The following is an 18,044-nucleotide window of genomic DNA, read 5'->3' on the forward strand; positions in this document are numbered from 1 at the left end:
CGCAAAACTGACCAATAACCTAACAGGTGACTGTGGAATGTTGGAACGCGTTCGAATTTATGACGCAGTAGGAGACACATAGCCTCTTACAAACCAAATTCCGCCATTGCTCTTATTTGACAAGTAACTAGTGAGTTTGTACGAAGTTTGCTTTAAATAATTTGCTTTTCTTACATTGTCAATTGATAGCGTACGGTTTATTGAGGCTTACTCTGATAAACTAGCCTTACTTACAGTAAATTTCAGTGTTTATTGTAGGTGTATTTAACATTTCTCATATTTAAGTGTACGGAAACTAATCCTAATGTTATTTACCGTACTCGGAGCTATTGCTCTCTTCCTGAGAGAAAGAAACATCAGTACCACCGTCTCAGGTCAAGATGAAACACTGGACCATCAAGAAGAAGGACTGGTCACGGTACCACCACCTGTGACCAACACTGATGGTAAATAATGTTTTGTGTTTAAAGAACATGTACCTCATTTTGTACACTAGAGTCTGTGTAGGGCTCTACACCTGTTTTACCCTACTGTAAATATTATTTACTAAAAAACAAAGTGAATATTAACACAGGCCTAATGAAAACCGCTCTACACAGGGTGTCAAACGTCTCACAAATGTGTCTAATATGGTGCCAACAATGATATAAAATAATAGTTTTGTCTTGTTTCTAGCCCAGATATCTCAAAATTCTTAAATCAAGAATCTTTGTTCTAGACGAGCGAAAATATTTCCTGGTTTTTAGAAATAATGAGTCAAAATTAAGTAATTTTTTCCTTAAAACAAGCAAAATAATGCTTTGAAATACATTTTACTTGCCCTCTGGCAGATTATTTAGCTTGTTTTAACGAACGCTTGTTTTGATATAATTCTGAAACAAGAAAATATTTTTACTTACTAAAATGCTTCTTGATTTAATGTTTTATATTTGGACTAAAAACAAGACAAAAACTAAGTAAAGTATTTTTGCTTTGCATTAAGTTTTTCACTTATGCATTGGTAATCTGTAAAGACAAAATCATTTTCTCTGCTTCAAGATGGAAGGGTTAGTTCACCCAAAAATGCAAACACTGTTATTAATTACTCACCCTAACGTCACTCCAAACACCTAAGACCTTCTATCGTCCTCTGAACACAAATGAAGATTTTTTAACATCCTAATTTGTGTTATAAAATGAACACAAAAATGTTGTCTACTGCCATGCAAAATGAATAAATAAAATCTCAATGTGCACAGGGAAAATAATATGCTAGATTTCCTTAAGAATATAGTGCATCACTTTTGCATGCCTCTTTATGAGTATCCTAGTAAATGGTTTTACTCAAATTTATTGGTTGGTGTAACCCAATATTTTAAGCAGTTTTTGTTAAACTCAACTATTTAGGCTCCACTTCACTTCCTAATCTGCAATTGCTTCTCTGAATATCACACTAACTGTACCCAAAAAAAATAAATAAATAAAATAATAATAATACTAATACTTTCCTTCTTAGACTTTACAGACCTGAAACTTGCCTATAGCACTTATTCATTGTTGCTCTTATAGTTGTGTAGTGAATGTGCGCGTATGGTCACAATTTTCCCATGTGCCCTCCAATGTCCTGCTGGTCTGTTTCCCCACAGGTGTCCTGAAACAAAACAATAAAACAAAATGTAGATTTGAGTTCGACACCCCTGTTAGATTCCTTGTCTCTACTTGTAATTTGCTGTCATCTACTGGTGGCATCTTAACACCACTAAATCCTTTGGGAATATATGCTAAAACACAATGCAGTGGTTTAATGGATAACAAATGCTGATATTGAAGATTTTAACTGTATTTGTAGTGAAAAACATGAAACCTATTCTTATAGTTTTTACATGTAGTTGTTTTTGCCAAGCTTAGGCTTATTTGATTTATTGTTATATGACACAAAATATAACATACAAGTTCATATTGACATGTATTTATACAAAACAAATCATTAAATTCAAAGTGAATTTGATTATGAACAGTAAATTCATCATGTGACATTTTTAATTTAGGCATAATAGGCCTAATTTAATGGCTGAAATGAAGATCTCAATATCCAGAAGCCTAATATCCAGTGTCTAACCATGAACTTAAAGGGCACCTATAATGAAAATCATCTTTTGTAAGCTGTTACGACACAACTGTGTGTAGGTATAGTGTGTCCACTGTCATATTAGAGTGATATAAACCCAATAAATCTCTTTTTTTTCTGACGTTAAAATACAAAGCAGGTTCTGTTTCCCAGCTGTCTCTTTTCTTTTTTTTTTGCTGGACATTATGAGCGCTGCTCCGTTTATGCCCTCGCCATAGTAGTCATACTAATAGCAATCATATTTCCATCTGTTTCAAGCTAAGAATATTTGAAATTACATATCAACACAACAAAAGCGAGATGTGATCACAATCTGAGCATTTGCGATCAATATACTTCACCCGCAGCTGCTTTTCAGTCATTTATAACCCTCATGCCAATGTCAGAGCTACAATTCACTGATGTTTTCAGAGATTTAACATTAGTCATTGGTGATGATGTTATAGCGGGTTAGTGTCTGGTTTTATATTTGGTGTCGGATTAATATTTGCTGAATATCTGTTTGTTCACTTCTGCTATTTATACTCTGATTTGCGTTTTAATTAGTAAATTTTTTTCCACTTAACTGCAAGTTAGAATAGAAACTGTATAAAAAGCACAAACATACTGACAGTAATAGATACTGTACATTGTTATGGGTCAATAATGTTAATAATTAGCACAAATCCATCAATTTCCCCTTTCTGGCTGTTCTTTCTATGACTGAATTATGGAGAAGCACTGTTCATGTGTGTTTTCTCGTCGGTTAGTAATGCTATATTTCATGCACAACATAATCAGGCTTTTTGGCTAAAAATAGAGAAATCACGGTTTAATCAGTTATTATTGGGTTATTTTGGTTATTTTAAAATGTCACCTCTCCTGCTGTGCATGAACTAAGCTGTTGAATGGTCAGTGTATGAGGCGGCTAGGCTAACCTAGCTTCAATTTTGATTAAGTTATTTTCTAATCGGTTGCCTATTATGTGGTGAATATACTCCTGTAATGCATACTGCAGTCCTGTTTTGTCTGGCTTTCTCGGATATCTCACCTGTTTGCCAAAAATGACTAATTATATCCATGGGAATGTCTGACACCGGCGCATACACATTACAATAGACGTGCCAGGCACGAAAGCTTGACAGGCGTAGCAACAGTTACTAAGGAGGGCGGGACTTAGCGAATGGTCTATTATCTGATGGGTATGTTGAGCTGAACTTTTACAGACACCTTCTGGAGACACCAAAGGCTTATCTTACATCTTGTAAAAGGGGTCAAATAGGTGCCCTTTAACAATAAATATTTGGATGACCTGATTATATATACATTCAGCAACTCGATTAAAATCACGATGCTGGTCACAGCAAAAACATCCCTGCATGTGCACTAACCAACAACTAAAAGTAGAAATAAATGACCCTAAAAGTCACTTCACAATTACCAGCATTTGATTATATCAATTGTAAACACTGGATAAATGTTATTTAACTAAAACTAAAATCTTTTGTTTCATATTATTCCTTCTTTTAGGTCGAGAAGTCGGTGACTGGTGTGAAGAATCATCTTTGCATCTGGAGCAACAGATCGATGTTCAGATTGAGGAACCATCACTGGAGGAACCTGTTGATGGTCAGAGTGTGGAACAATCACTGGTAGAGCCTGACAGTGTTCACGGTGAAGAACAATCACTAGTAGAGCCTGACAGTGTTCACGGTGAAGAACAATCACTAGTAGAGCCTGACAGTGTTCACGGTGAAGAACCATCACTGGTAGAGCCTGACAGTGTTCACGGTGAAGAACCATCACTGGTAGAGCCTGACAGTGTTCACGGTGAAGAACCATCACTGGTAGAGCCTGACAGTGTTCACGGTGAAGAACCATCACTGGTAGAGCCTGACAGTGTTCACGGTGAAGAACCATCACTGGTAGAGCCTGACAGTGTTCACGGTGAAGAACCATCACTGGTAGAGCCTGACAGTGTTCACGGTGAAGAACCATCACTGGTAGAGCCTGACAGTGTTCACGGTGAAGAACCATCACTGGTAGAGCCTGTCGATGATCACAGTGAGGACTCGGCCAGCTCCTCCAGCAGTAATGATGCTCCTCCAAACATTTCCTACGCTAAGTCCAGCAGTAGTGATGACTTCCCTCAAGAGTTTTCCTCAGCCGGATTCAACTGTAGTAGTGAGCTCACTGCCAGCTCCTACAGCAGCTTCTTCACTGCTGAGTCGGGCTGTGGTGATGACCCCTCCACAGATTTTCTGTCTGCTGAGTCGGGCTGTGGTGATGACCCCTCCACAGATTTTCTGTCTGCTGAGTCGGGCTGTGGTGATGACCCCTACACAGATTTTCTGTCTGCTGAGTCGGGCTGTGGTGATGACCCCTCCACAGATTTTCTGTCTGCTGAGTCCGGCTGTGGGGATGACCCCCCTCCAAATGTGGTCCCTGCTAAGCCCGGCTGTAGTAATATCAAATCTCCAAATGTGGTACCTGCTAAGCCCGGCTGTAGTAATATCAAATATCCAAATGTGGTACCTGCTAAGCCCGGCTGTAGTAATATCAAATGTCCAAATGTGGTCCCTGCTAAGCCCGGCGTTCATTTCAAATATCCAAATGTGGTACCTGCTAAGCCCGGCTGTAGTAATATCAAATCTCCAAATGTGGTACCTGCTAAGCCCGGCTGTAGTAATATCAAATCTCCAAATGTGCTACCTGCTAAGCCCGGCTGTAGTACTACCAAATCTCCAAATGTGGTCCCTGCTAAGCCCGGCTGTAGTACTACCAAATCTCCAAATGTGGTCCCTGCTAAGCCCGGCGTTCATTTCAAATATCCAAATGTGGTACCTGCTAAGCCCGGCTGTAGTAATATCAAATCTCCAAATGTGGTACCTGCTAAGCCCGGCTGTAGTAATATCAAATCTCCAAATGTGGTACCTGCTAAGCGCGGCGTTCATTTCAAATCTCCAAATGTGGTACCTGCTAAGCCCGGCTGTAAAGATGTCGCTAAAGGTGCAACCTGTAAGACAAAGGACGCTGATCCACCTCAGCCAATGAAGCAGAAGGATAAAGACACAAACATCATTGGTAAGTTTACTAGCATGACACCCTAGTCACCCAACACACATGCATATTTTAATAGTGTTTTCATCACTTTTATGCTTTAAACTGGCTGTAATAGACTGATTTCACGCGGCTGCCATTTTTAAAAGCGAAATCGAGACTGCGGTGGGAAGAAACCCGGAAGTACAGTATGGTTGGGAGTTACATAGTAACGTTGTGTAGCTGGCTGTGTATCTTATCAGCGAAGAGAAAGTGGAACAAATTTATCATTTCACCGTCTTCCCAGTGACCCGAAGGTCCGTTCTGAATGAATGGTGAAAATAAAAAGGGATATCAGAGCTCATTTTCAGCTAAGTTAAGGAAAATGGCACTAGTTATCTAATGTTTTCTTTCCCAAACACACGTTTTAGATGCCATTTATCAAACTCGAGTTAATGAACTGATTCTTTCACCATATTAGACTTGTCACGATACTGAATTTAAAGAAAAAACGTCAATTTCCTGTTAACATTTAAGGCACTGTAGATGCCTTTCTTAAAACAGCGCTGATTTGCCATTGTGTTCACCAGTGCTCAACAGAAATGCTTGTGATTGGCCGAGAAGGTAATCAGTTTAACCTCCGTTGTTTATCGAGTACAAACACAGACGAGCAAACTGCTTGATGACTCGACTGATCTTCACGGCTGCTTCGCGCTCCAGACTTTGTGTATCTGTGTTTGCACTGGGTGAAGTTGAGCTGAGCTGAGTGCAAACACAGATACACAGAGACTGGAACAGCCGTGAAGATCAGTTGAGTCATCCGTGCTCAGCGGCGCTTTAATGTTAGCGGAAATGGACAGTTTTAAAACTTCAATACCGGGACAACACTATTACAGACAACACGAGGATGTGCTACAGAGAACTGCAGTGTTTTATCACTCACTGGGTGACATAGGCTGAAGCAGGAAAGCGTCCCCTCAGTGTTTAAACTAGTGCTATGAACTGAAGCCCAGGAGGACACTTGAGCATATTACTCTTACAGAGATTGTGATGTTGTTTGATGCTTAATTGCTTTCAATTGTTTAAATTAAACTTACTGATTGATATTAAAGTGATGTTTACACCATTTCTGCATTTTAAATTCTTATAATAATGCACAGCATGTTACTGCAATGTTTACAGTGCTGGTCCTATACTTCCTGGTTTCTTCCCACCGCAGCCTCGCTTTGGTTCTTTAAAATGGCGGCCGCGTGAAATAAGCGCATACACATTTTGTCCAGGGATAGCTGATAACTGAGATGGAAATATCTATATAAATCATAATCATATATATAGGGAAGACAGAAAAAGAAGCATTTAGATGATGGGGTTAATTCTGCTGTGGTGACCCCTGATGGAGCAGGTAGTTTTACACAAAGGTAGCGCTGTCACTAATTCACAAGTTTTATTAACTTCTCTTATTTTTCTTTTTACAGAGATCAAAACAAGGAGCTATAAAATTGGCGCTAAGCTGGGCAAAGGAGGCTTTGGAACTGTTTTCGAAGGAACCCGTTTACAAGATGGCCAACATGTTGCAGTGAAAATTGCCACGTTCGAGGTCAAGCGATTCATCCGTGTTGTAAGTAGTCTGTGCTCTTTGCTCTGAATAACTGTGTCTATTTCAATCATGTCAATTTAGAGGTGCTGTGTGTACGTTTTTGACTCTTTTAAAGTACATAAATATGTTTGCAGATATTTTAGAAACGTGCTATGTGTCAGTTATTCTCCTTTATAAATGTGTCTGTCTTTGTTTTGCTCTTTATTATCTGCCCACTGCTTTTTATGATAGACGTCAGCAACAGTTTTAACAGGAAATAACTTTATCAAACGATCTTAACAACTGTCTTTCTTCTAGGATGGATTTGACCAGCCACTTCCAGCGGAGATCGCTCTGCACTTTCTTGCCAATAAAGGCATTAGGGTTAAAGAAATTATTAAGCTTCTGGAATGGAAGGTGGAGGCCGATCGCTACATTATGATCCTAGAGCGGCCCATAACCTTTATGAGCTTAGATGAATATTTAAAAAACCACAGTGGAAACATCGGAGAGGACTTGTTACGGAAAATCATGTTCCAGACAACAACCGCAGCTCACGCGTGCTGCAAACGCAATGTGTTTCACCGCGATATCAAGCCTGACAACTTGCTGTTTAGCCCAATAACCTTTGAAGTCAAATTGATTGACTTCGGGTGTGGTGAAATCCTAAATGAAGGCTTCTACTCTGACTACTGGGGTAAGTAAATCCCTCAAAGCTCTAAGGAGCTCTTGTGATGGCTCAAGGGTCACATCTGTTGTTGTTTATCTATACCAGAGGTGCCAAGGCTCAGTCCTAGAGGGCCGGTGGCCTACAGAGTTTAGCTCCAACTACTTTCAACACACCTGACAGAAAATGTTTCAAGAGTTCACACTTAGCTGATGATTGATTATAAAGCTTGTTTGACATGCTCATAAGCTCATAAGAGGAGTAGGGGTGGATGGGGGATTCTTCAAATCGAAGATGGCTGTTATATGGAACTAGAGTATTTATAGTGGCTTAGAAATCGTCTGATTGGTGAATCATGAATTGAATAATGTAAGGCCGGCTGCAAGCAATAAGCACGTGATCCTGTCGAAATTAGTTTATAAATAAACTTCACTTAGAATTCTTAGTGAGAGCTTGATTAGCTTGTTCAGGTGTGTCTGATTGGGGAGAGTTAAACTCTGCAGGACACAGATCCTCCAGGACCGGGTTTGGGTACGCCTGATCTGTTGTTTACATGGAAATTTAGATGTTGTGCTAATGGAAACACATTCTTTTTTTTAGGCACATTAAAGTACTGCCCTCCAGAGTTTAGAAAGACTGGCATATACTACGGCGAGCCAGCGACAGTGTGGTCACTCGGGATTCTCCAGTATTTCCTAATGTTCCGAAAGTATCCAGAAAAGCGTCAACTCCTCAAGTTGAAAAGCGGTTATTTTCAGAAATATGGATGGTCAAAAGGTGAGATCTGCACTTCAGCTAAACAGAGTGGTGTTGGACATTTTGAATGTCAATGAAAGGTTTACAATTTAAGGTAATAATTACATGCATCTCTTCCTCTTTTTCTACACAGAATGCAGCGATTTCATCACCGGTTGTCTGCAGATTACCTACAGCGATCGGCTAAAGTTGCATACACTCCGTGTCCATGCCTGGTTTGAGGTAATGAATAGATTTTGATGTCAGTGAAATTAAACTGTCATGAGCTGAGTTTCCATCTTAATGTGAAGCACATCTTCTCAAAGTACACTAAATATATATATTTAGTATTTATAAATGCGGATTTTGTGCTAATGATTTCCATCAAGTTGGTCGAGCAGCTGATCGGTAGTATTGGTAACCTCATAACCAACAGTAAACAAGTGTAATTGAGAAATGTTCGCTACATCAAGGTTAATTTGACAAATGCATTTCCATCATGAACCCTTTTACACACGAGTCCAAAATGACCTCAAGTGAGCATTAAAACGTTTTTTGAATTAAGGGATTTTTACTGAAACTCGTTTCTCATGTGATACTTAACAAGAAGCATTAACACAGGCTGATGGAAACCCAGCTAGTGTCACATGACAGTCTTGTGTTCTTAAGTTTCCTTTTTAACTTGACATTTATTGCTTTTCTTTTAATGATATGTAGTTTGTTTAATGCATTAAAGCTGTAAACCTGATCACTGCTTTTGTTTCAGGAGGAGAACGAGCAGTAATGAGGAGAAATGGCATTTAGCCAGTCCAACCACACCACCACAGTCCTTTAGCTAAACATAACTTCATCCATTACAGAGAGAAAAAGCTGAACATAATTTGGTTCTGCATTGTTACATCTCTCCTATTTTTCAACATGTACACTGGCTCTAATTAAATTTCATGTAAAGAAAAAAAAAAGAAAAAAAAAAGCACTTTACAGCACACAGTCTAGACCTTGATATAGGTTACATACTCCTTCCCGCACTTTAATTTCAGCTTTTGCTTTAACTCTTACACTTCCATGTGCTAAAATAAAATGTATAATAAAAAAATAAATAAAAATATATATCTCAGTCGTTCCCAGTCCAGGTCCACATATTTTGGGTGTCTCTTTCTAAAATATGTAATTTGAGCCAGAAGAGAGAGACTCCCGACCAATGACTACTGGGATCAACTGATATATATACAGGGTTTCCAATGAACATTATCACTCACCAGCCAATTCGGCCACAAAACTGTAAAAAATTAATAAATAAAACAATAAAAAAGTAAAAAATAATAAAAATTAAAAAACATTAATAAATAAAACAATAAAAAAGTAAAAATAATAAAAATTAAAAAACAGTAATAAATAAAACAATAAAAAAGTCAAAATAAATAAATAAAAAAAACATCATTATAAATTAAACAATAAAAAAGTAAAAAAATATTAAAATAAAATAAAAAACATCATTAATAAATAAAACGATAAAAACTGCCTGTATTGAAATATAGTGTTATATAATATTGGCTATGTTATTGACCAATCAGAAATTCTTCTAGAAACAAAAAAAAATTAAGAAATAAAACATAAAAAAGTAAGTTATGCTATTCATTATTCATCCTCATGTTCATCTTCAGAAGTATTTTTACTATTTTTATTTTTATCTTAGATATTCTGCCTCATCCAGACTCAAAGTCCACAAAACATCCTCAAAACAGATCATGTGCCTTCACTTAAAACAAACATTTTCATTCACAGTTTCTTCTCCTCAGTGTGATTATAGGACACGCGTTCACAAGCACTGTGCAGTGACATACACCTCTCCGGATGCCTGCGCACGACTTCCTCTCTTTAAAAAAATGCACAAGCGCATCCAGAGTTGTATGTCAGAGGCACGAAATGTGAACGCGTGCCCTATACTGACACTGAGGGAAGAAACTGTTGAATCAAGTTATTTTTGTTTTATGTGCAAATTAAAGTATTCTCATAGTCAGGAATCTTGCTGTCTATGAAGGATTAAGGAGATCTCTTCATTCAGATATCTCCATTCGTGTTCTGAAGATGAATAAAGTTACTACCTTTAGTATTTGCTTTAAATCTTTAATAAATAAAACAATTTAAAAAATACATTTTAAAAAATCATTGTAAATAAAACAATAAAAACTGCCTGTATTAAAATATAAATATATAACTGGCCATGCTATTGACCAATCAGAAATTCTAGAAACAAAAAATTAATAATAAATAAAACATAAAAAGTAAGTTATGTAATTCATTACTCATCCTCATGTTCATCTTCAGAAGTATTTTTACTATCTTTATTTTTATCTTAGAGCTCCCTCATCTAGACTCAAAACAGATCATGTGCCTTCACATAAAACAAACATTTTCATTCACAGTTTCTTCTCCTCAGTGTGATTATAGGACACGCGTTCACAAGCACTGTGCAGTGACATACACCCCACCGGATGCCTGCGCACGACTTCCTCTCTTTAAAAAAATGCACAAGCGCATCCAGAGTTGTATGTCAGAGGCGCGACATGTGAACGCGTGCCCTATACTGACACTGAGGGAAGAAACTGTTGAATCAAGTTATTTTTGTTTTATGTGCGAATTAAAGTATTCTCATAGTCAGGAATCTTGCTGTCTATGAAGGATTAAGGAGCTCTCTTCATTCAAATATCTTCATTCAGTGTTCTGTAGATGAATAAAGTTACTACCTTTAGTATTTGCTTTAATATTGTCCTCATATACAACCTTTAAAATTAATAAATAAAACAGTAAAAAAAGTCAAAAATAATAATAAAAAAAACATCACTATAAATAAAACAATTAAAAAGTAAAAAATTATAAAATTAAATTAAAAACATCAATAATTAATAAAACTATAAAAACTGCCTGTATCGAAATATAAATCTATAACTGGCCATGTTATTGACAAATCAGAAATTCTTCTTGAAACAAAAAAAAGTTATAATAAATAAAACATTAAAAACAGTAAGTTATGTAATTCATTATTCATCCTCATGTTCATCTTCAGAAGTATTTTTTACTATTTTTATACTATTTATTTATTTATTTACTATTTTTTGTTGTAGTTTGTGGTGAGTGATAATCCAAACCCTGTATATATAGGTGGCGAGGTCCGTTCCTCCACGTGGTGCCACTGGAAACTGCCCATCTTAAAGGTGGTGCTGAGCTGAACACGGACAAAAACTGACATTAGTCTGAGGCGACAAGCCTCACAAATGATGACAATTATGAATTTTGTACTAGAGTTTGAAATAAAGTCACATTTCCCAGCTAGCAAAATTAATTTGGCTCAAATCCAGCCCAAGATCCAAAGAAAATCGGCACTCTGCCACTTTAGCTCTCAAAACATCTTTAATGTCAATGTCACAACGTTTTGACCGACATGGTCTTCATCAGGTAAAGCATTACAAATGGGAGTACTCAAATCCAGCCCACACCAGACACTTCCCAGGTTTAGCAAAGAATTGTGGCCCAGATTTGGCATAAATCTGGCGCAGCAGACATTCATCCGGCACTGGCATACAGCATGAGGGCCAAACATGGCCCTGGTTTTAAGGCGGCACAGAAAACTTGGGCCAGATGTAAAGATTTGGCCCAGATGTTAATAATTGAAATGTGGGCCATGTAAGTTTGGCCTATCTTGACCCACATTTAAAATACATTTTTTTTATGTTCAAATAAAGAAAAAAATCAACCAATCAGGTGACTAAGGGAAAAAGCACACCCCATAGCACATCTAAAGCGCAGTGATACAAGGGTTTATCAAATTCATTGCAGTGACATGCCAACATATCTGGCCATAGACTCACATTCTTAAAAGAAACGGTTTTATAAAGAACCAAAAATGTATCTATCAAGCGCTTCAAATATGGAACCCCAAAAAGGTTCTAAATAGAACCATTTTAAGGGTTCATTGAATAGAACCCCAAATGGTTCTTTCACTCTTAAAAGAAACGGTTCTATAAAAAATGGTTCTATCAAGCGCTTCATATATGGAACCCCAAAAAGGTTCTAAATAGAACAATTTTAAGGGTTCATTAAATAGAACCCCAAAAGGTTCTTTGAATTCAAGTTACATGGTTCTATTTAGAACCATTTGAGGGTTCTTTATTTATTATTGAATTAATGTTATTTATTAATAATTAAAAAATAAAACCAATGCAGAAAATTCTAATTGTTTAAATTGATTCAATTTACTTAACAAAATAATTTTTAAATAATATTTAAAATTGCACCTCTGCACACTTGACTGGAAACTGGAGCACCTGGAGGAAAGCCACGCTAACACTGGGAGAACAAGCAAACTCCCTACAGAAATGCCAACTGGTCAAGCCAGGAATCAAACTCACGACCTTCTTGCTGTGAGGTGACGGTGCTAACCACTGAGCCCTGATCTGTTTCTCCAGCACTAAATCCTCCAACAACAGCACTCCACATTTCATTCTTTACCTATGTTTGTCCTGCATCTTTGTTTATTTCAAAACAATAATGAAATTAGACACACTGCTAAAACAACTCAGACTTGTCACTGCATCTACATCTTGTTGTTTTCTGGTGATCTGAAGTGCTTCTGTTATCTTCATGCTTTGGATAAAAGCGTCTGCTCAATGTACATCTGTTTTAAAGTTCAGTCATACAGTATCAATGGAAATACAAAGAAATCGGATTTTTGATTTGATGTGTGTACTCATTTTATAAGCCACAATCAGTGTTATCAGGAGTGTTAACAAAGTGAAATGTTGATCAAGAACACACTGTAAGATAAATAATATTTGTTGTTTTTTTTTCCCTGCATTTCATCTGAAAATAAAGACAAGCGATGAAAATCACTGAAGATGTCTACTGTGGATGTGGTAAATGTGTCCAGTTTCTAATGTTCTCCATATGCTCGATTCTGCTAAAAAACAGAGCAAAGAGAGAAACTTTAAACAGCTCATTTGTGTCAAACATCAGAAGAATCCCAGCATCAGAAATAAACAGACAGTTAAAACAACTCAGATTGACTGTTTTATATTGATTATATAAATATAGATATTTTTGCTAATCTGATTTATTGGCAAAACTAGAACTAGTTTAATAAAATAAGTAGATGAATGAGTGCAGCCCACTGAATGTGTGAAGAGAAAACATCAAATAAAATTCATGGACACCATGCATACAAAATAAGAGCTTTAGATTAGAATAGAGGGTGTGATTGTATTTGCAATACCTTGTTGAATTTGAGTGTATTGTTTTATTATCCTGTATATGTTATGAGTTATCTCTTATGTAGTTTTCTGCAGTACACATGGTTATTATTTAATTAGAAACATTTCTAATTTTCAAACAGGATGCTCGTTTATGCTGGGCACTATACATTTTTAGAGCCATTTGTTTTTCAATCACCAAGGTAAATATTTAAATAAAATTAATCATGAACCCTTTAATCCATATCATGATCTCTGCAGTGAATATTCAGAAATATCGTTAAACAAACCTGCAAGAATCCGCTCGCTGCTTACTTGTTCTTGTAGGTTTTTCAGTCGCATCACATTCTCATGTATATTTCCTTTGCATCCTATTAAACCAAGAACAGGCATGTTTAATTTTTTTATTTATTTTTTGCGTGTTTAATATTATTAAAATGCATTACAGACACTCTGACATGTGCAGAGATAGACAGACCCTAAGTGCTTCTACTCTTGGTAAGGGCCTTTTTTTGTCCAGTTTGAATTCTCATTCCCATTTAAAAAAAGTGAATAGTGTATTTCTGAGAGCATTTTTAGGCTTTTCTCAAAATCAAACAGAGACAGTGACATAATAAAAGATGTCGATTCATCCACATTTTACACCATACATTAGAAGTCAACTCCAGCACACTGACTAAAACCACACAAAAATACTGTTTACATAGTTCAAACACTTGTGTACATTCTTGTTAATAGTTATTTTCATATTATTGTTAATAAATGTATATTCATATGCTTTATTAAATGTGGCAAATGGTGTTTTTATCAGTTTATTATTATATATATAGTTTGGAAAGTAAACACACACGAAAAGCTGATGTCTTTGTTCTTTGTTGCAAACTCTAATGAACAAGCGAATAATAAAGCCAAGCAGAAATGAGGAAAACTATACTCACTGGCCACTTTATTAGGTACATTGTTCAACTGCTTGTTAACGCTAATTTCTAGTCAGCCAATCCCGTGGCAGCAACTCAATGCATTTAGGCCTATTTTATACAGTCATTGATTTAGGCATGTAGACATGGTTAAGAGGATCTGCTGCAGTTCAAACCGAGCATTAGAATGGGGAAGAAAGATGATTTAAGTGACTTTGAATGTTGCAGAGGTCAGAGGAGAATGGCCAAACTGGTTCTAGCTGATAGAAAGGCAACAGTAACTCAAATGAGCACTCGTTACAACCAAGGAATGCAGAAGAGCATCTCTGTCTGAACGCACAACACGTCCAACCTTGGGGCAGATGGGCCACTCCGGTCAGCTAAGAACAGGGAACTGAGGCTACAATTCACACAGACTCACCAAAATTGGACAATAGAAGATTGAAAAAACGTTGCCTGCTCTGATGAGTCTTGATTTCTGCTGCAACATTTGGATGGTAGGATCAGAATTTGGCATCAACAAAGTGAAAGCATGGACCCATCCTGTCTTGTATCAACGGTTCAGGCTGGTGGTGCTGGTGTAATGGTGTGAGGGATATTTTCTTGACACACTTTGGACTTATTCATACCAATTGAGCATTGTGTCAACGCCACACTCTACCTGTTGCTGACCATGTCTATGTCGTTATGACCACAGTGTACTCATCTTCTGATGGCTACTTCCAGCAGGATAACGCACCATGTCATAAAGCATGAATCATCTCAGACTGGTTTCTTGAACATGACAAAGAGTTCACTGTACTCACATATCCTCCACAGTCACCAGAACTCAATCCAATAGAGCCCCTTTGGGATGTGGTGAATGGGAGATTGGCATCATGGATGTGCAGCCGACAAACCTGCAGCAACTGCGTGATGCTGTCGTATCAGTATGGACCTGGGGAATGTTTCCAGTACCTTGAATCTATGCCACGAAGGATTAAGGCAGTTCTGAAGGCAAAATGGGGTCCAACACGATACTAAGGTGTACCTAATAAAGTGGCCGGTGAATGTACATCTGTCTAAATAAAATTGGCACAAACAGTTGACGTTTCTTTGCTGGTTCATGCAATATTATCTGTCTGCAATCCCGGAGGTTGCACTTTCAGGCAATAGTATGATCCTGCACAACTGGAGTAGCTGCACTCTCAGGACCGCATTTTTAGGACCGCATTTTTAGGACCCTAGTTTTTTTGCGGAAGCGCCACCTACCGGATTGGATGACATAGTGAAACTGCATTTCTAGGACCCGTTTTCAGGCACTTTTTTCCAGAGGTTAAAGTGTAAAACGCCTGCTTTAAGTAACAATTTTAAAATGAAATAAATGAATTTACACCTAAAATATAAATGAATAAATAGAGTTGAGTGCCTTAAAAGTCTTAAATTCTTTGAAAAATACTGTATATTGATGAACCCCATTACATTGAACTAATTAGCTCAGTATAAGGGAAAATAAATTGAAATCAAATGGGATCAGCATTTGCAGTTACTAATTTAAAACCAGGTTTTAAAGGTTTTAAAGAGTCAAGACACAAGAATGATTCAAGAATGTACATTTATATACATATCCACACACTCTTTCTGTATTAATGCAATTCAACCACAAAAATGACCCCACTGTTTATTCAGGTGCTGCATTCAATTTTTTATTCCTGTGAATGAGAGAGAAGAGAGTTAAAGTATATGTGTGTGTGTGTGTGTGTGTGTGTGTATATATATATATATATATATATATATATATATATATATATATATATATATATATATATATATATATATATATATAYACACACACACACATATATATATATATATATATATATATATATATATATATACATATATATATATATACATACACACACACAAACATATATATATATACATATATTTATGTATATACATACATATATATATATATATACATACATACACACAGTAGGGTAAATAAGTATTCAACATGTTTCCAATTGTCTCAGAAAACATATTTCTAAAGGTGCTATTGACCTGAAAACCAAAGAAAAAAAATATATGAATAGAAAACAAATCTAATTACTTTACAAATTGTTATCAACATCTGGTGAAAATTTCACGTCAACAGCACCTTTATAAATATGTTTTCTGAGAAAAATAGAAACGTGTTGAATATTCAATTCAATTTCAATTCATTTCATCTTTATTTCTAAAGCACTTTTACAATGTAGATTGTGTCAAAGCAGCTAAACATTTCATAAATTCAGTGTGGTTTAGTTTTCACTGCTGAAAGTCCAAACACTGAAAAGCAAATCCATCGATGCACAGTTCCACAAGTCCTAAACCAAGCAAACCAATGGCGACAGTGGAGGAACAAAACTTTACCAATTGATGAAAGTGAAGGAATAAACCTTGAGAGAAACCAGGCTCAGTTGGGCACAACCATTTCTCTTCTGGCCACACTTCACGTGCAGAGCTGCAGTCTAAGCGCTGGAGGCTGAAGAACACTGGGCGTCCATCGTGGAGAAGCTGCTGGTGTGAGTAGGGCACCAGCGGGTTTTCAGGCTGGACCACAGGATCAATGTGGGCACTCATCTGTTGCTGGGGTCTTTCATTAATCAGTATCATGCTCTCCACTTCTCCATGACCACCACAGCATCTGCTCATGATACGGTCTGGTCCAGGATTATGGATACATCTAGAAGTCCTCTATGGTGGCATCATCTCTTCACAGGTCACGATCTCTAGAGGCCTCTAGATAAATATCCCCAGGTGGAAATAGGGAACAAGGAAAATAATTAGCGCAGCTGCTGTTCATAGTGTATTTAAACAAGAGATATTAAATATCAAGACAAAAATGAAGTGCTATGAGATAAATTAGCAGTTTTATAAATAAACATGAAACGCACATGATTATTTATAACAAAATGTCTGGTGCATTAAGACAGCAAGAGTGTGTCCTCCAGGTGGTTTGTCAATCCCACTCACCCGCATAGAGCACATGGGGCAGCACAGTGGTTAGCCAAGAAGGTTGCTGGTTCAATCCCCGGCTGGGCCAGTGGTCATTTCTGTGTGGAGTTTGCATGTTCTCCCCATGTTCAAGTATATAAGTGTAAATGGGTGTTTCCCAGTACTGGGTTGCGGCTGGAAGGGTATCCACTGTGTAAAACATATGCTGCATAAGTTGGCGGTTCATTCTGCTGTGGCAACCCCTGATAAATAAAGGGACTAAGTCGAAAAGAAAAATGAATGTATATAGATATTCTTGAATATGTAAAATCATGTATATAAACTCAAAAGGTTAATCAATTGTTATGCAATTAAATTTAGATTAATATTTAATAAGTGGTATAATAACAAACATTTGCTTTACAGTGTTAGCTATAATATATATACACACACACATATATATACACACAGATATATATATATATATATATATATATATATATATATATATATATATATATATATATATATATATATATGCACTGTTGGGAGAACCAAACAGAAAACCTTACTGCCAACTCCATATTTTTTAGTATATAAGAGCAATACCCACCTATTGAATGGTCTCTCTTCTTTCGTCAGTTGTTTGTCAATCTGTCTGTTAAATTCTTTTACTTCACTGCAATAGAGAACAATCACTGTTGAGTTAACATATATACCAGTAACAAAAAGGCTCTTTGAGCATTGTGCAAAATTAACCATATTCTGACCTGTAATGATAACCGTTACCAGAAAGAAAGACCTGCTCAGCATCATC

The 18,044-nt window shown here is 36.8% G+C and overlaps 1 protein-coding gene across 1 annotated transcript; it reads left to right on the forward strand.

Annotated features, from left to right (window-relative positions):
• The first annotated feature begins 42 nt into the window (after nt 1-42).
• On the forward strand, nt 43-9,386 carry pimr123 (Pim proto-oncogene, serine/threonine kinase, related 123). Its single transcript, XM_068218211.2, has 7 exons — nt 43-446; nt 3,617-5,170; nt 6,601-6,743; nt 7,020-7,398; nt 7,969-8,145; nt 8,258-8,346; nt 8,870-9,386. Exons 1-7 carry the CDS (start codon nt 305-307, stop codon nt 8,885-8,887), a joined length of 2,502 nt encoding a protein of 833 aa, XP_068074312.2. The 5' UTR covers nt 43-304; the 3' UTR covers nt 8,888-9,386.
• The last annotated feature ends 8,658 nt before the right edge of the window (nt 9,387-18,044 follow it).

The sequence above is a fragment of the Danio rerio genome, chromosome 5 (assembly GCF_049306965.1).
Source record: "Danio rerio strain Tuebingen ecotype United States chromosome 5, GRCz12tu, whole genome shotgun sequence".
Classification (NCBI taxonomy): Eukaryota; Metazoa; Chordata; class Actinopteri; order Cypriniformes; family Danionidae; genus Danio; species Danio rerio.